This window comes from Rana temporaria, chromosome 2, assembly GCF_905171775.1.
Source record: "Rana temporaria chromosome 2, aRanTem1.1, whole genome shotgun sequence".
Classification (NCBI taxonomy): domain Eukaryota; kingdom Metazoa; phylum Chordata; class Amphibia; order Anura; family Ranidae; genus Rana; species Rana temporaria.
Window position 1 is genome coordinate 363,920,359 of NC_053490.1, and position 18,414 is coordinate 363,938,772.

General features: G+C 43.9%; 1 protein-coding gene across 1 annotated transcript in view; it reads left to right on the forward strand.

The window, feature by feature from the left end:
* The window catches only part of SORT1 (sortilin 1), a 132,457-nt gene that overhangs the window by 66,671 nt on the left and 47,372 nt on the right, over positions 1-18,414 (forward strand). Inside the window, exons 5-9 of the mRNA XM_040337651.1 lie at positions 174-338; positions 7,125-7,198; positions 7,277-7,329; positions 7,456-7,592; positions 7,919-8,066. Coding sequence (XP_040193585.1) covers positions 174-338; positions 7,125-7,198; positions 7,277-7,329; positions 7,456-7,592; positions 7,919-8,066 — 577 coding nt within the window. The remainder of the gene's footprint in view (positions 1-173; positions 339-7,124; positions 7,199-7,276; positions 7,330-7,455; positions 7,593-7,918; positions 8,067-18,414) is intronic.

Here is an 18,414-nt window from a genome sequence, read left to right on the forward strand (position 1 = left end):
ATTTACACTGTTATACAAGCTGTACACTCCTTTACATTGTAGCAAAGTGTAATTTCTCCATAGAGGTATAATAAAATATTTACAAAAAATGTTAGGGGTGTACTCGCTTTGTGAGTGATGGAGATAAATATATTTATATTATTTTTTTTCTCTCCCCCCCCCCCCCCCCATAGGTTCTTCTGGTTGCTGAAGTGTCTGGAGGGAGCAGTGGTGGTCGTATATTTCGATCTTCAGACTTTGCTAAAACATTTGTTCAGACAGATTTGCCATTTCACCCTTCGAGGCCTGTATCTTACAATCCTGAAGATCCCACAAATCTGCTGCTCATTAGTATGCAAGTGAGTAGGACAAAGCTTGTATTGATTCTTTTGACATGTTATATTCAAGAAAGGTCGACTGATATATCGGTCGGCCGATATTTGGGTTTTTTAGGTGGGCTTTACCCAGTGGGGTATCTGTCTGCGGAGTGTGGGCGAATGACAAGCCTATGTCTGCTCAGTTTCTGCTGAGCGAACACAGACACAGCCCAGCTGCCTGTGCCTAAGACCTGCATTATTTACCAGGCATTTTATATCCAGTTCAGGCTCTTTTTTGAGGGTCCGAGGCATGTTTCATTATCTCTGATTCAGAACATATACAGGCTTACCTATGTATATAAGACTGTATTTGAACATGTTCTTGATAATTCTGAAATCACTCGGTGGCTCAGTCCAAATCATGCACCCCTCCTCTTGCTGCTGCACAATCTTCTGTGAGAAGAGAGAGGGGCGTTCACTATACCCAATACCACTTGTAGCGCTTCTCAGGGTGCTCTGGTAGATCCGGTATCTCACCAAAATAGAAGGGTGCAGGCTTTCTTCTACTGTATCCAGAAAGCAGAAAAGTATGAGGCAATGGGACATTCCGCACATCATTAGCTCAACAATGTTGAATTATGGCGGAAACCCTGGGTTGAGAAACACTGATCTAGGCGGATGATTATTTTTTGCGTGCAGGTAACGGCTACCTCCACTCAGTTTAGAGTGAGTTCTAGAAAAGATGTTGCCATAAGTTTCCCTGAAGTTCTAGTTCCAGGAAGACAAGACAGTCTTTGTCAATGACATGGGTAAATTCTATACCAAAAGGATTATCTTGGTATTCTAGGAAGTTGCTTAGGTCTTGATCTGTCCAATCACATATTAGAAGAATGTCGTCAATGTACCTAGCGTAGAGGACCAGGTTTGCCCCAAACTGATTTTTATTTTATTTTTTCCATATAAAAGTGTTCTCACAATAATCCCTTAAAGTGATTTGGATAGCTGGGGCAAACCTAGCCCCCATTGCTGTGCCTCTAGTCAGTAGGTATTGTTCTCCCAGAAATGAAAAATAATTGTGTGTTAGGCTGAATTCACACCTATGCATTTTGCAGATTTGCACTACAGAACGTGTTCCATAGGAAACCATGGTATTTGGACTGTAGTGCAAATCTGCAAAATGCAAAAAGCACAAGTTCTGTGTATTCCATAGTGGGATCTTTTCTCCCTTTTGTGTAAGTGTTGGTGTCGCCCAGGAGTCTTCTTGCCTCAGCTATGTAATATTTGTTTTGAATAACTAGACATCGGCGCTTCTAATAATTACGTCCTGATTCTGCTTTAGCCTGTCTATAGATACAAAACGGGTCTAGATTTTTGGTGCTGTTTTTCTTATCAAGATGGAAGTTTTAAAAGCGTTTAAAAACCATGTCGTAAAAGGTTGAGATACATTTTTTTCCGAATGTGGAAAGAAGGAAGATTTAGGTTTAAATGAAGTGTAGACTATTGCACTCTCGCATGAGGGACCTGAATTCAATTGGGACAATGAGTTCTAAAGGCTGCGTACCAGCAAAAGGCCACACATGGGCCAAATATCAGACATTTTTTGTTGAACGAGCTGACATTGGACCAGTGTGTATAGTATACTGCCTGTCAGATAAAAGCTGGTCTAACAAGGTTGCTTGGTTGTCCTCGACAGTCTTGAGATTCATCATTCCTTAGTAGTCTTCCCTTAGTGTTGCTACCTACTCTGCTCTGGAACTCCAAATACTTTCTTGTTTCTTTTGTTTTGTTCATCTAGTCTTGTTCAGGCATTAGTTCTTAAAGAATTATTCTAGAAAGATTTACACTGTTGCATTCATCAGTGGCTGTAGGATTTCTGAGTGCCCACCCCACAGATGGACTGTTTTCGGATGTCCTATATGCCTAAGAAATGACGATGACTGGGTTGCATGTGGGGGGCTAGCTTTCAGTATTTTATTTTTTTATGTTTGCCTGTGTCTGTCCACTAAGGATTGGTGTGGACAGATGCCTCCCTTTTTTTTTTTTTTTTTTTTTTTTTTTTTCCTCTCTTCACTTATGGTGACCCTGATTTTGAGTTAAAATGAACAGACAACAATCGGCAGCTGAAAAGCTGAAAGAGTATGCTCGCTCTATAGGACAGGGGGTTGGACAGAGCCCTCCAAACACACGGAGTGGTGGAGCATCTGTGATTCCTGACTCGGTTAAAAAAGAAGCTATAGAAAAGGCAGAGAAGGTGGAAAAGCAGAGTAAATTAACGTTGGAACAGGTGAATGCACAGCTTCTAGTAGAGCTGCATGATTAATCGTCAAGAATCATTATCGCAATCTTTTTCCGTTGGATTGACACAGGGTTTCAAGATCTTTGACATGAAAAAAAATTTCTCTCTGCACTTTGGTATGCAAAGAATTTCCTCTCTGCTCTCAGCCAAAAGTCAGTCTGGGCAATCTGCCAAGTCTGGCCAGCCTGCCAAGTTTTGAAAACTTTCTGTATCAGTGGAAAGTTAAGTCTAAACATTGTATCACATTGACTTCTGTATGTAAATTATGAACGTTTAACCACTTAAACACCAAACCTTTATCTGACAGCTCTTTTCAAGTTAAAATCATAAAAAAAAATTTTTGTTAGAAAATTACTTGGAACCCCCAAACATTATATAATTTTTTTAGTAGAGACCCTAGAGAATAAAATGGCGGTTGTTGCAATATTTCATGTTGCACTGTAATTGCGCAGCAGTCTATTTAAATGCAATTTTTGGGGAAAAAAATACTTTAATGAAGAAGAAAAAAAAATAGCCAGTAAAGTTAGCCCACTTTTTTTTTTTTTTTTTTTTTATAAATGTAAAAGATTTTACGCTGTGAGAGAATCGTGATCTTCATTCTAAGCAAAAAAATCGTGATTCTCATTTTGGCCAGAATCGTGCAGCTCTAGCTGCTAGCAGCAATTCAAACCTCCTAACATGACTCTTTCAGGTAAAATGGAAGAAATTAAGATTGATATTGGATATCTGAGACAGAACATGCAATGTATGCGGGAGTGAATCACTGAAACTGAAAATAGAGTGTCAGCTCTGGAGGACACGGTGTTGCCTATGATTAGTAAGTTGCAGATTACGAAGAAGCAGGTAGCCATGTGGCAGCAGAAATTAGATCAATTTGAGAATTGCATGCGCTGAAACAATATTAAAATCATAGGCTTACCAGAGAGAGCAGCAGGTCAAAAGGCTACATTCCCAGATGCTGAATTCTCATGTGCGTTTATTATTGAGCGAGCGCATAGGATACCTTCAAAGACACCGCAACCAGGTGCTCCACCAGGGCCATTTTTAGCACGGCTATTGAATTGTAAAGACCGTGATTTAATTCTGCGGAAAGCTCGACAAAGGGGATTGATAGAATATGAAAATGTTTAAAATTTCATTTTTTTCGGACTTTTCCCTGGAGTTACAAAAACAGCGCGCTGGCTTTAATGAGATAAAGTGGAAGCTGCAAGAGAATGGGACTGTATACTCAATGGCATATCCAGCCTGGTTAAGAGTGGAGGACAATGGCAAGGTGTTGTTTTTTTTTTTTGGCATCTTTTGATACAGCCATAGCCTTTGACGCCGTAGAGTGGAGATTCTTGCAGGCAACACTGGGGAAGTTTGGATTCGGGAACAGATTTAAGCAATGGGTAAGGATACTATATGCAGCCCCGCGATCTAAGCTATTGATTAATGGGATATTGACCCCATCAATTAACTTATTTAGGGGTATGAGGCAGAGGTGTCCGCTGTCTCCTCTTCTATTTGCTATTACAATTGAGTCATTAGCCTTACGATTCCGTCAGTCTGAAGAATATAAGGGGATAGAAATGGGCGACGGTACAGAACAGATTGGACTGTATGCAGATGACATATTGTATGTGCGAGATACACAGGATACCCTGAGGAATGCTATGAGTATAAGCCCTGGTTCACACTGGGTACGATTTGGAACGATTTGACATGTCAAATCGGCGGCAATTGTCGGCAATGGCACTGTCCTAATCAGTGCGATGCCGCATCTGCGATTTCAAAAAGTAGTTCCTGTACTACTTTTTGCGATTTCGGGCCGCGATTTACATTAAATTGCGGCCAAAATCGCGGCCGCGAAATCGCGGTAAAATCGCGCATTTTACCGCGATTTTGAATTCGCAGCAGTGTGAACCTAGGCTTATAGATACATTTTGTTGGTACTCAGGACTTAAGATTAATTGGCAGAAGTCTTTTCTAATGCCAATGCATCGAGAGGGGGAAATGGAGGAGATGATGGATACCCCACATAAGATGGTGCACTCCTTTAAATATTTAGGGATCCATATAACAAGACAATCCCAGGCGGCATTGGAGGCCAATGTTTATACATTGATAAAGTAAATTAAAGTCAAGTTGAGGATTTGGAATAAACTTCCTTTGTCAGTGGTGGGAAGAATAAATTTAATTAAAATGATCCTACTACCAAATAGTATTTGTACATCTTCTCGCACTCCCCAGTAGTAGTGCCTAAAAATTTCTTTAAAAGATTGAATTCACAATTTATAAAATTTATATGGGCAAAAGGTAGATGTAAACTAAAGCTGACAACATTACAGTGCCCAAAGACAGAGGCAGGGTTGGCGCTGCCAGATGTCTATTTGTATTACTTGGCAGGACAAATTAGACATTTGTGTAACTGGTTTACACAGGAACAAAGCTCGGGAGTAGAGAAGTATTTTTTAAATATATTACAAGCTGAGAACTTTTTGGTAGTATTAGAGACAAAACGTATACGTACCAGGGGTCAAGATCCCGATGCCTTTATTGGTACGATCAGTATGGCGGGAGGTCAAAAAATTAATGGGCTTCAGGGATATCCCTGCTGAGCTATCTATGTGCGATAATCCCTTGTTTGAAGAACTATATACATTCGAGGATAGTATATTTTGGAAGCAAAAAGGAATAGTAGCTCTGGAACAGGTATACCAAAGTGGGAATATATGCTCATTTGATTATTTGAAAACACAATATTAACTAGTCTACATTCTTTTATAGATTTTTACAGTTAAGACATGCGTTAAGTGCCCAATTTGGTAGTAAAAGTATAGATATATCAAGATTCCCCCTTATAGGAATTATGAGAACTCAAGGACCAATAGGATTAGTATGCAAGTTGTACACATATTTTATGCAGGCCAAGATACAGGACTCTCCACTTCATATTAAGAGGAAGTGGCAAACGATATATCCATCTATGACGGATGAGATTTGGGGGGGGAAGCCTGCAAATCACATTTGACAGTATCACCTGCAAGCAATAATAAATTGATAGTTTTACATAATACACCAGTTTTATCTTACACCGTATAAACTAAGCCTGATGGGGAGAATAGTAAATGCGGAGTGTGGAAGATGTCGCCTACCACGGGCTGACTTCGAGAACATGATGTGGTCTTGTCCGGGCATCAGTAGATATTGGAGACAGGTTTTGGATATACTATCAGAAGTGGTGGGAGGAGTATGTCTATGTGAAAGAATAAAATAAAAACATATTTAAAAAAAAAAAAAGGATGGGCGTGTTCGCAACTCCACGTGCCTGCGCCTGGCAGAAAGCTGACACTGCACAGCAGCTCTAATCACAGGTAGTGAGACATTTCCCAATCTGCGACGGCACAGATCTGGAAATGTCTCACTACCTGTGATTAACGCTAGTGTCGGCTTCCTGTCGGTCACGTGCAGTTGTTAATCTGCCTAAGCCAATCCTTATGGGGGTCTACCATAGGCTGCTGCATATAACACATAAATGTACCAAGAGGGAGGCAAGCCCATATTTGTGTTTTTGAATTTAATCATGGCGAACAGTGGTTCCACATTAAGAGAGGCATAATCGACCGATGACCTGGTAGCACTCACTCCCAAGTATTTGATACTGCTCACTCGTCGCAGGTGCAGCCGGGTCTGTAATTCAGTCTGGGGAGCAAAATCCAGAGGGAGAATTTGCGACTTCTCCCAGTTGATCTTGAGTCCAGAGAATGAACCAAAGTGTTCAATTGTTCGCAGGGCTTCAACCAGAGAGGGACCCGAATCTGCTAGATAGAGTAGCGTGTCATCTGCGTACATGCTTATTTTTTTTCTTCCAGATCGTCCACGCGGAAGCCCTGTATCAATGAGTTGCCTCTGATGGAAATTGCCAGTGGTTCTGTAGCTAAGGCATACAGCAGGGGGGGGAAAGAGGGCAGCCCTGTCTGGTGCACCTGGAGAGTTCAAAAGTGTTTGACTGGCATCCGTTGGCCGTTACCCTGGCCACCGGGGCCTGGTACAGCAGGCGGATCCATCTGAGAAATTAAGGACCGAATCCGTGTTGTGCCAGGCACTTCCAAACTCTACCGAATCGAACGCCTTAGCAGTGTCAAGTGTCTTCCCCACTCTTTTTAATAAAATAAATAAATAAAGAATTGCCTTTGCATATACTTTACTCTATGAAATACAATTTCTTATCTGTTGTAGGCAACTGCATGATAAAGGATAGATAAACTTTTTTTAACAAGATTGCTTCCTGACCTTGCCCTTTTTGTAGGATTTTTGTACAGGCCAACCCACATCCCAATGTAGGCAAAATGTGGTTAACACTGCCCAGCCCAGGGCACTTCTTCTTTTTTTTTTTTTTTTTTTTATTTCCCCCATTGCTTCCAGCAGATTTTTAAATTGCAGCCTTTACAAATTGGCTGGCGTGAAGGTTAAATTCTGACCTTGCTATAATGGCGTAATGCTTCTGATCTATACCTTTCCTCTCATCATTTATTTATTTATTTTTTCAGTATGAATTGTGGATATCCAAGGATTTTGGAAAAACATGGAAGCGAATCCATGAATCTGTGTGCTCTGCTAAATGGTAAGAAATTTTGGTTATCAGCAGTGTCTAGTTTTAAAAAAATTCCATAGTTCTTGTGACAACTATATACTCTTTTAGGGGACCTAGAAACATGATCTTGTTCACCATAACATCCGCAAATGAATCTTGTTGTAAGTATAGTAATTTGTGTGTGTGTGTGTGTGTGTGTAAAATATATATATTTTTTTATTAATTTTATTTATTTTTTGCTATTGGGCAAAAACAGACAGCTAAAGTGTCCGTATTTTCTTTTAAAGCTGACTGGTCTGAGGCAGTTTGGTCCCTAACTATGAAAAGAACATCCGACTTTGGTCAAACATTCAAAGTGCTGAAAGAGCGTGTCCACTCATTTGGATTATGGGGTCGTTTTCTGTTGGCATCCATTATGGAGGAGGTGAGAGCAGTACCATGTTTCATAAATATAAGAACAGGGTCACACTGGCGTGTCAGTAGCAGAATCACTAGAATTCAACTGACACTTTGACTCAACCCTCGCTACCTGTAAAGTCGCTTTTTGAATTCTAGTGAGGGAGCAGTGATCAAGATACCTCACTATATTGTGCAGTAAGAAAGTGGCTATAGGAGAAGGTGAGACTTCCTAACTAAAGAGTTGAATTTCTACATGGTGGATTTAAGTCTGAGGGAGAGGGGTTAATTTATCAGTGTTTCCAACATAAAAGTGCAAATACTAACACCAAGGTTTGGATGTAACTGCTGCAGGACAGAATGAAGAGGAAGATCCACGTATCTCAGGACCATGGCGATGCATGGAACATTGCTCAACTCCCAGCTGTTGCACATGAGCAGTTTTACTCCGTGTTGGCAGCCAATAATGACCTGATATTTATTCATGTGGATGATGAAGGAGGTGTGTACATAGAACTATGATTGTACGTTTAATAAACCTGTATATAGAAAATATTTGTATGTGCTCATAATATATAATTTTTTTTTTGGGCTAAGCGAGGGGAAAAAGTGGGTTTACTGTTAAGTCGGCAATACAGAAAAAGGCAAGTGACTTTGTTTTTTATATTCTTCCCACAAACTTGTCCAATCCTTTAGTCCCCTTTAGTTCACATATATGCTATGGGGGAACCAGCGTGATTCAGCGAACCTCTGTGTGTGTCAATGCAAAGTTAATGACGCCCCCCCAGATCGGTTCGTAGTGTGCGAACTGCCAAATGTAGCAGGAATCGGATTGCATAGGTGTGAACTTACATGCGATCCGATTCCAGTGCGGACAAAGGGTCCTGCACCATTTTGGTGCAAATGCATCAGTTTGTGTGTGTGTGTGTGTGTGTGTGTGTGTGTGTGTGTATATATATATATATATATATATATATATATATATATATATACTATATCTATCTCTGCTTAAGGCAATACTTGCAGGTCTTGTACCTCCCCCAGCCTGTGACTTGGCATTGAGTGAAGAAGCAACAGGCTAATAAGCTTGTCTATCTGTCACTCTCCTGCTATTAGCATGTCTCTTGTTGGCATAAGAGCATTGTAGCCCAACTTATTGGCTCCTTGTGCTGCTGTGCCTCCTTCTAGTTTGAGCTTTGCTGTACATATAATTGTAAGAGGTTTGATACTAAGTATGGTAGTTAAAAAAATCATCATCGTTCATTCAGGGAGAATGCTCCATTCATTAGACCTGTGAGTTTGGTGCCAACTAGAGAGGGAAAAATGTAGGTGCACAAGAAAAGAAAAAAACCTAAAGAGGCAGCAACACTAGTTGACTAAAAACTCCACCTGCAAAAGCTCTGTTTTATCCAAGTGTTCTAAGAGGAATGACCCAACTCCTTGTTTAACAGATTTTTTTTTTCTGGGGGGGGGCGGGTTGTGGTTGTACAATTACATTTTTATTTCCTGCAAAGGTATGGTGGCCCCAGATTAATATGGCAGGTCATGCCCTAATGCATAAGAAGCTGCTCTTTCTAGTCGCTTCCCTTTCTAACTGAACAGTCAAGGTATCATGGGTCTTCTGGCATGACAGTCTGAGGGCTTATGTTGTGAGTAAAAAGAGACACACAGCAATATATATGCAGTAATGCACACTAGTTCCACCAGAGATGGCGTCCACCAGCCTGGGAATAAGATATAATGCTAGGCACAGCTGAGTATATCTAAACCAAAATATGAAGCAGCATCTAAACCAAAGTAATGTAACTATATAGTGAGTCACTAGAGTGGAAAACTATTGCTAGTTAGACCAAACATACTATGTGGATAAAAATAGTCGCCTATTTTCGACGCCATCTCTGGTGGAACTAGTGTGCATTACTGCATATATATTGCCGTGTGTCTCTTTTTTCTCTTTAGCCAGTGGCTACTGAACAGACAGCGCCACTACCCCCACACCCCAATTTTATTCCTTTTTTTTATTTGTATCCTATTTGGGATACAAAAGAGGGGGGGCCGCAGTCTTATAATTTACATTATTTACATTTCCCACCTCTTATCCTAAGCGCGGGTATTCCACTTATTTTCTATGTTGTGAGTAAGACTGGTTGGCCTGAAGCACTGGAAACTGTCTCAAAATTGGCTCTCTTTGGTGCCCTTATAAAGTGTCACCATCTTGCAGAGAGGGTGAGAATGCTAACATAATCCACTAGAAGGAGCGTTGGCACAATCCGTGCTCATTCTTCCTCCAACGCGTTCTAGGGGAAGCATCTTCCCACTGCTGCTTCTGCTCTCGTATCTCCTTTTGGATTTCCTGGTCTCTGGTCTTGTTCCCTTGCCTTCAGGAATTTGGTCACCTCCGGCTACCTGCAATCCTTTTCAGCATAAGCTACTTGGATTTGTGAGCCAAGCCTTGCTTCATTTTTGGTCCTTCTGCCATGTGGGGCACCAGTGGGCGAACTTGTTGCAGTAGGTTGGTTCAGCACATACACTTGTTTTTAGGGAAAATATTCTGACTCCAGAAGGAACTGCTGCCTTTAACATAGACTTAGGGGCCCTATATAGGTTTATCCTGATCAGAGACTTGTAAAGCTCTGCAATGTGAGTTTCTGACTTGCTGTGTGTTCACAAGACCCCTAATATCTGGTCTGTGCACAACCAATAGAGCACAACTAATAGAACAATCGATTCACAGAGGCTTTAAGCCTAATTCGGCACCATCCATGTCCAGAATCTTTATCTGACCCTATTGGGCTTCTACCTACCTAAGCGTGTGTGATGCCTCTATTACTATCTAATTTGGATTCGGTGACCTCACCATCTACTCCTGAATAGCAGTTCTATATGACTCAGATTTACACTGTTTTTTTATTATTTTTTTATTGATTGCAGTGCATTTTACGCTGCATTTGGAGGATTTTAGAGCTGTTATGGCTGAAAAGACTGTGGTTAAAATCTTCATCTGAGAATTGGAAGCAAACTATATAATAACGGCTACCTCCTAGAAATGTGAAGGGGCCGTTTACCTTTAAATATATTTTAATAAGTGGTCTCTGTCCACTTTTAACACTCCAGTCATCCACCATAAGCGTAATAACAGTTTGATATCTTAATCTACAAGAGTTGCACCCTACAAACGGAATCTCTACTCAGATCAACTGGAAGCAGTTCCTACCACTCCCTTGCCTTGTAAAAGCATGACTTCAGTGTATTGCTTTATTTTTGCACCCTACCCACGACTTTAACTTATGTCTACCCTAGTGATTCTTTTTTTTTTTTTTTTTCCCCTGGCGTTTTCATTGTGGAATGGTAACCAGACCTTCATTGAGAAGATATGTCGCCAGCATACCAAGAATCTCCAAAATACTGTGCAAACCGTTTATTCAAATGATGACATCAAAGCATAAAGTAGTGATGTATCAGAGCCATGCAGGCACCCCATTTGCAGGCATATAACCCAAAGAATTGGTTCTGCATGGCTCCGAAACATTGCTAGATTTGTGTTGTGATGTGATCCTTTTAATCAACCATTTGGACATTGGAGTAGATTTACTAAGGGCAAATCCACTGTGCACTTCAAGTGCACCTGGAAGTGTAGTAGCTGTAGATCTGAGGGGGACATCACTCACCTCTCCTAGGACATGGTGTCTCTGCTGACGCACATAGGAGCAGAAGAAACAGGAGTGGAGGGAGGTCAGAGCGTGCACTCTTCTCTGAGTGGGCGGTGTCCCTGATTAGACGCTCTCTCTTTGGCTGACAGGAGAAAGGGAAGAGTCGTGAGCAGGGCAAATACACAGACAGCCTGCAGCTCTCCCCTATCACAGCGCCACTGCCGAGTTCTCTGGCAAATGGAGCAGGGCCGTCACCGAGCACCATGCGGGAGGAGGGTGCGGGTGCTTTTTTGCCGCCCCTCGCAAAGTGCCGCCCTAGGCTAAAACTCAGCACTGTGTGTGTGTGTGTGTGTGTGTGTGTGTGTGTGTGTGTGAGGGGCTGATAGATGGAGCTCTAGCTCTCTGAAAGGTCAACGGGCAGGACACTTTGGGGGGAGATTTACTAGAATTACTAAAACGGGCGCACACAGAATCTGGTGCAGCTGTGCATGGTAACTAATCAGCGTTTTAACTTAATTTTGTTCACTTAAGCTTTAACAATAAAACCTAGAAGCTAATTGGTTTCTTTGCAGAGCTTCACCAAATCCTGTGTTCTCTAGTTTTAGTAAATAGCTCCTCTGTTACCTGTCTGCAGAGTTCCCCCTAGAGGAGATAACATAAGTCCAGAAGCCTTTGTGGGACCTAATTACTTGAGGATAGATTATCTTACTGCTTCCTATTGGACTTATTGTCCATAATGTTAGTATGTGGTTGATTATGCCCTTTTTATATGGCTTCATTTAATGAATCCTGGAATAACGTATTAAAGCAGGGGTTCACCCAAAAATACATTTTAAACCTTACATTCAGCCGAGTTGTCCTAATGACAATCGGCTGTTTCCCCCCCCCCCCCCCCCCGTACATACCTTATTTCACCGCCACTTCCGGGTATGTCTTCTCCGGGACTGGGTGTTCCTATCTGATTGACAGGCTTCCGACCGTCGCATACTACGTGTCACGAATTGCCGAAAGAAGCCGAACGTCGGTGCGGCTCTATACGGCGCCTGCGCACCGACGTTCGGCTTCTTTCGACAACTCGTGACGCGTAGTATGCGACGGTTGGAAGCCTGTCAATCAGATAGGAACGCCCAGTCCCGCAGAAGACATACCCTGAAGCGGCGGTGAAAATAAGGTATGTACGGGAAAAAAACAGCCGATTGTCATTGGGACAACTCGGCTGAATGTAATGTTAAAAATTTATTTTTTGGGTGAACCTCCACTTTAAATATATTATTGGGCAGGTTGTGGTGTGGTTACCACCAATCTGAAATGCCTTTTCAAGAGTTTTTGGAAGGACTCCTCAACCTTCTGGTCCTGATGTCCTTGTAAGCCAATTTTCTTTATAGTATATCCTCCCCCTGCCTTCCTTTTTTGCTGGAGTGTTGTGGATTACCCCACACTTTGTTAGAAGATTTTATAAACTTTCGTTATTTGGATTTTCTGCAGAGAGGAATGTTCTATTGATTTAGATCTCTTTTGGGATATTACTTCTCTATTAGGTAACATCCTTTTATATTATGCATGTCCCTCTCCCTGAACCTGATACTCTTTTTTAAGATTTTCATATCTGTTGGATTTCTCAGTGGCTATTTCTAACACCTTAATTGGACTGCTTTTGAACCTTCCTTATTGTCTAAGAAGTACTACGTTACTGCATCCCTCAATGGATAAAAAAGAAAATACAAAATGTACTTCCAGGAATTTTTTTTTTTTTCTCTGTCAGTTGAGAAACACAGATCCCGCCCATCTGTTATTGATTTTATGTACTACTTGCTCAAAAAAAAAAAGGCATGGCCGTTGGTGGCAAGATTAAACAGGGTTTGGTTTAAAGTGACACTATAGGTTCAGTTTGTTATTTAAAAAAATAAATAAAAATCATACTTGCCTCTACTGTGCAGTTTGTTTTGCACAGAGTGGCCCCGATTCTCCTGTTCTGGAGTCTCAGGGCGACTCTCGTGGCTCCTTCCCGCAATAGGTAACCTCTTCTGGGAAGCCCTTTCCCGAGGGGGTTACCTTGCGGGGCGTGCTCCTGTGTCATACATTCGGCATTCGTAGCTGCAGAGTGTATAACTCGGCCCCGGTGCCTGCATCATTGGACTTTATTGAAAGTGGCTGCACTACTATTTAATATATCCAATGAAGAGGCGAGAAGCCATGGAGAGAGCGACCGGAATCGCGCCCAAGGATATTTGGGGCTCAGGTAAGTAAAACGGGGAGGCTGGGGGGCCGGACAATGCAAGGTGTTTTTCTTTATCGTACATCACGGGACACAGAGCGGCATTCATTACTATATGGGTTATATGGAGTACCTTCAGGTGTAGACACTGGCAATCTCAAACAGGAAATGCCCCTCCCTATATAACCCCCTCCCATAGGAGGAGTACCTCAGTTTTTACGCCAGTGTCTTAGGTGTTAGTCATGGTTTAGCTTGCCTCCGCATCCTTGGGATTAGGTGAGCTACCGGTTCTGTCCAAAAAAGCCTCAGCGCTAAAGTGGTCAGTAACCGGACCCCAAACCCTTGGGGTATAGCCCATAATGCTTTTCTTTTTAGAGAGCTGGACCCTGGGCCCAGAACTTAGAAACCTTTGCGTACCTAAAGTTTTCTGTTGCCAGGGTGCTATATGGGCCCAGGACAGTGGATCCTTCATAGGAACCCAGGGCCTGAAGGTCTAGACATCCCCACGGAGATGGGGGAAGATTGGGCCTCTTGCTTGGCAAAGTCCTGCGGCATGGAGCAGGTAAGTGAGGGGAAAACTTGCGGAACTTGGTTCTTAGCAGGTTTTTTTCTGGGGGGTCACAGGGGACATGCCTAAAGTTATGCACTGCATCTGGCAAACTAGTCACATATCATAAAGATAGGATGGCTCTCTATGTATTATTCCCCATAAGATGTGACCTCCCTTGTAGTGTTGGAAAAGCATTGAGTGGGGCCTGTGTTATATAAAAATATATGTGTGTGTCAGAGAGCTTTGCTTACCTGCAGGCCTCCAGGCGATGCTCCATTCAGTCTTCCTCCTCAGAGCCTGCAAGCAGGCAAAACGCTGACCTCCTCATGGTTCCAAGCTGCAGGCTGCAGTTTGCTGGAACAGAGAGGTCCCTTCCTCCCAAAATCCCCCCCCCCTCCCCCTGTCGGGAGGGGCATTTCCTGTTTGAGATGGCTGGGGGGGAAGGGCGGGTCAGTGGCTTAAAGGAAGGGGCGGCCCTTCCTTGTTTGTTTGTTCCATTCAATACTTTGGAACTGAGGAGAAAGACCAGAGCGGCAGCACGGGGCGCCGAGGACACACAGTGGCCAGAAAGGATATTGCAGTCTTCAGAGGACTGTTTTTTCAAGCCTAGAAATAGGCTGTTTCTTTTCCATCTCATAGTTTTTCTTTGCAATACTACTCAGGGGGACAGAATGTTTTTTCTTTCCTGGATTTGAAACAAAAAACGAAAAAAAAAAAAAAAAAAAGTCATCTAGGGGAGAGGAAGCATTTTTTTATCCCCCAAACAGGTGTTTGGACAATTAACTTTTATAGTTCCAAATACCAATAGGTAGCAGGTGTACCTCGGTATTGTACCATGGTATGCCGCTGTTTTCCCTACAGGGAGCCTTGGGGCCATCGGGATCTGGGGCTGGAGCTGACGCGGGTCAGTCCAACCCTAAGATGGTCACGGAGGAGGTATTACTCACCTCTTTAAAAGAGGGCAGTAAGCGGAATAGATCTCCGTCGCCCGAGCGCGGACCCTCAGAAGAGGAGGTCCTTTCCTCAGGGGAATTGGACGACCTCTTGGACAAGGACCAAGTAGGTTCAGGGATCGAAGACCCGGATACAGAGGAGTCTGGGGCAGTCTCCCTGAGGGAGAGCTGGTGGATTCAAGGATTGTCGGACTTGGTCCATAGGGCATTCAACTTGCCAGTACCAGATCTCCAGGTATCGACGGTTTCAGCTTTGGGCTCACTGAGGGCGCCTCAAAGCAATGCTGTGTTTCCGATCCATCCTCTATTAGAGGGAATTTTGTTCCAAGATTGGAACAAGCCAGATAAGATCTTCTTGCCACCTAAAAGGTTCTCTGTCCTATATCCTATGGAAGAAAAATTTTCCAAAAGATGGGCTACTCCTGCAGTGGACGCAGCCATCTCATGTGTTAACAGATCGTTAACATGCCCTGTAGAAAACATACAGGTGTTCAAGGATCCAGTTGATAAGCGCTTGGAAGCACTACTTAAGAACTCCTTCACTACTGCAGGGGCAGTAGTACAGCCAGCTGTGGCTGCGATTGGGGTCGCTCAAGCATTATCGGATCAATTTAAGCAGATGCTTAAACTTATTCCGGCCCAGCAGGCAGAAAAATTTTCGGATGTCCCTAAGGCCATATGTTTTACGGTAGACGCAATCAAGGATTCTATCCAGCAAGCGTCACGTTTATCGTTATCCCTTATCCATATGAGAAGACTCTTATGGTTAAAAAGCTGGGAGGCTGAGCCCCCATGCAAGAAGCTCCTGGTAGGGTTCCCCTTCCATGGAGGACGACTCTTCGGAGAAGACCTAGATAAATACATTCAGACCATTTCAAACGGCAAGAGTACTCTCTTGCCAACTAAGAAGAAGGTTCAGGGACCTGCGTTTAAACGACAGTATTCCCCTGGGCAGGGGCCCTCTAATGCCAAGCAGTATCGACGGCCTCCTGCAAAAGCAAACTTCGGCTTCAACAGCAGATCACAAGGACAGGCTGTTAGAGGCAAAAGGCAGTGGTTTCGCAAACCAGCCCCCAAGCCAACCTTATGAAGGGGCGCCCCCACCCACGAAGGTGGGGGGAAGGCTGCGACTCTTTTCAGAGATTTGGGAAGCCAGCATTCCCGACGAGTGGGTACGGTCTTCCGTGGCCACAGGCTACAAATTAGATTTCCTAAGGTTTCCTCCTCCTCATTTCCAGAAGTCGAGGATTCCAAACGATCCGGAAAAGGGAGCCGCATTAAGATCGGCATTAGATCATCTACTTTCCCAGGAAGTAATAGTAGAGGTACCAGTCCTGGAACAGGGGCTGGGTTTCTACTCCAACCTATTCATCATCCCAAAATCCAATGGAGATGTCAGGCCAATTTTGGACCTAAAGATGGTAAATGCATATCTAAAGATCCGCTCATTTCGGATGGAATCCGTGCGGTCAGCAGCTGCCACACTCCAGAAGGACGACTTCATGGCGTCCATAGACATAAAGGATGCCTACCTTCATGTTCCAATTTATCAGCCACATCAAAGATATCTACGCTTCATGGTGGCTTCGCGTCACTTCCAATTCGTGGCGCTTCCCTTCGGGTTGGCTACGGCCCCCCGGGTGTTCACGAAGGTCCTAGCCCCAATCCTAGCCAAACTAAGGATCCTAGCATACCTGGACGACCTCCTAGTCATAGATCACTCGTCTCCCGGCTTGGAGCGAGCAGTGGCCCTCACGGTCCAATACCTCGAGAGGTTCGGCTGGGTCCTAAATCGAGAAAAGTCAGCTTTCCAGCCCACAAAGCAGTTGGAATATCTCGGCATGAGATTAGACACAGAACAACAAGGAGTGTTCCTACCTCTAAGGAAGGTAAAAGCCATCAAGGAATTAATCCTACTGGTTCTAAGCAAGAAAGAACCGACTATTCGCCTATGTATGAGGTTACTAGGCAAGATGGTGGCCACATTCGAGGCGGTACCATACGCCCAGAGCCACACTCGCATCCTACAGGCAGCCATCCTGTCAGCATGGAGCAGAAGGCCACAGGCCTTGGATATCCCGTTGCCGCTCTCATCAAGAGTCCGACAAAGTCTGTGTTGGTGGTTAGACCCTCAGAATCTACTGAAGGGGAGGTCTTTCAGCCCAGTGGCTTGGAAGATAGTGACCACAGACGCCAGCCTGACGGGCTGGGGAGCAATTTTGGATGGTTGCACTCGCCAAGGTACTTGGGCAAAGCCAGAGAAGCAGTTGCCCATCAACATCTTGGAGCTCAGAGCTGCTCGACTAGCCCTCAGGGCTTGGACGTCAAAATTGCAGGGGTTCCCGGTGAGAATTCAATCAGACAATGCCACGGCCGTGGCATACATAAATCACCAAGGGGGAACCAGGAGTCAAGCCGCTCAGAGAGAGGTGAGCTTGATTCTTCTATGGGCAGAGGCTCATGTGCCCTGCATATCGGCAATATTCATTCCAGGAGTGGACAACTTTCAGGCGGACTTCTTAAGCCGCCAGACTCTATGGCCGGGGGAATGGTCTCTGCATCCACTAGTCTTTCAAGCACTCTGCCAAAGATGGGGAGTGCCGGACGTGGATATCATGGCATCGAGACTCAACAAGAAACTAGACAGGTTCATGTCCCGCTCAAGGGATCCGATGGCCTGCGGAACCGATGCGTTGGTTTGCCCTTGGCATCAGTTCAAACTTCTTTATGCGTTTCCCCCGCTCCAGTTACTACCCCGCCTGCTGCGCAGGATCCGGGTGGAGCACATACCAGTCATCCTGGTAGCTCCAGCATGGCCCAGAAGGGCATGGTACTCACTAATCTTAAGGATGGTAGTGGGAGACCCTTGGACTCTTCCTCTACGGCCAGACCTGCTATCGCAAGGTCCGATCCTCCACCCTGCCTTACGGCATCTAAAATTGACGGCCTGGAAGCTGAATCCCTGATTCTCAGGGGTAGAGGTCTGTCTCAGAAAGTAATCTCTACCCTAATCAGAGCCAGGAAACCGGTCTCTAGGGTGATTTATTACAGGGTCTGGAAGGCCTATGTAGGCTGGTGTGAGTCCAAGCGATGGCTTTCTCGCAAATTTACCATCGATAGAGTATTAAGTTTTCTCCAGCTAGGAGTGGATAAAGGATTGGCATTAAGCACAATCAAAGGACAGATTTCTGCTCTGTCAGTGTGGTTTCAGCGGCCGCTGGCCACCCACTCGCTGGTTAAGACCTTCCTTCAAGGGGTCTTACGTATTAGACCTCCAGTTAAATCCCCGCTTTGTCCGTGGGATTTAAATCTTGTTCTGTCAAGTTTACAGAAACAACCGTTTGAGCCGTTGGCTGATATTCCTTTGGTTCTACTGACAAGGAAGTTAGTATTTTTGGTTGCCATAGTTTCCGCAAGAAGAGTTTCGGAGCTGGCAGCCTTATCCTGTAAGGAACCATATCTTATTTTTCACAAGGACAGGG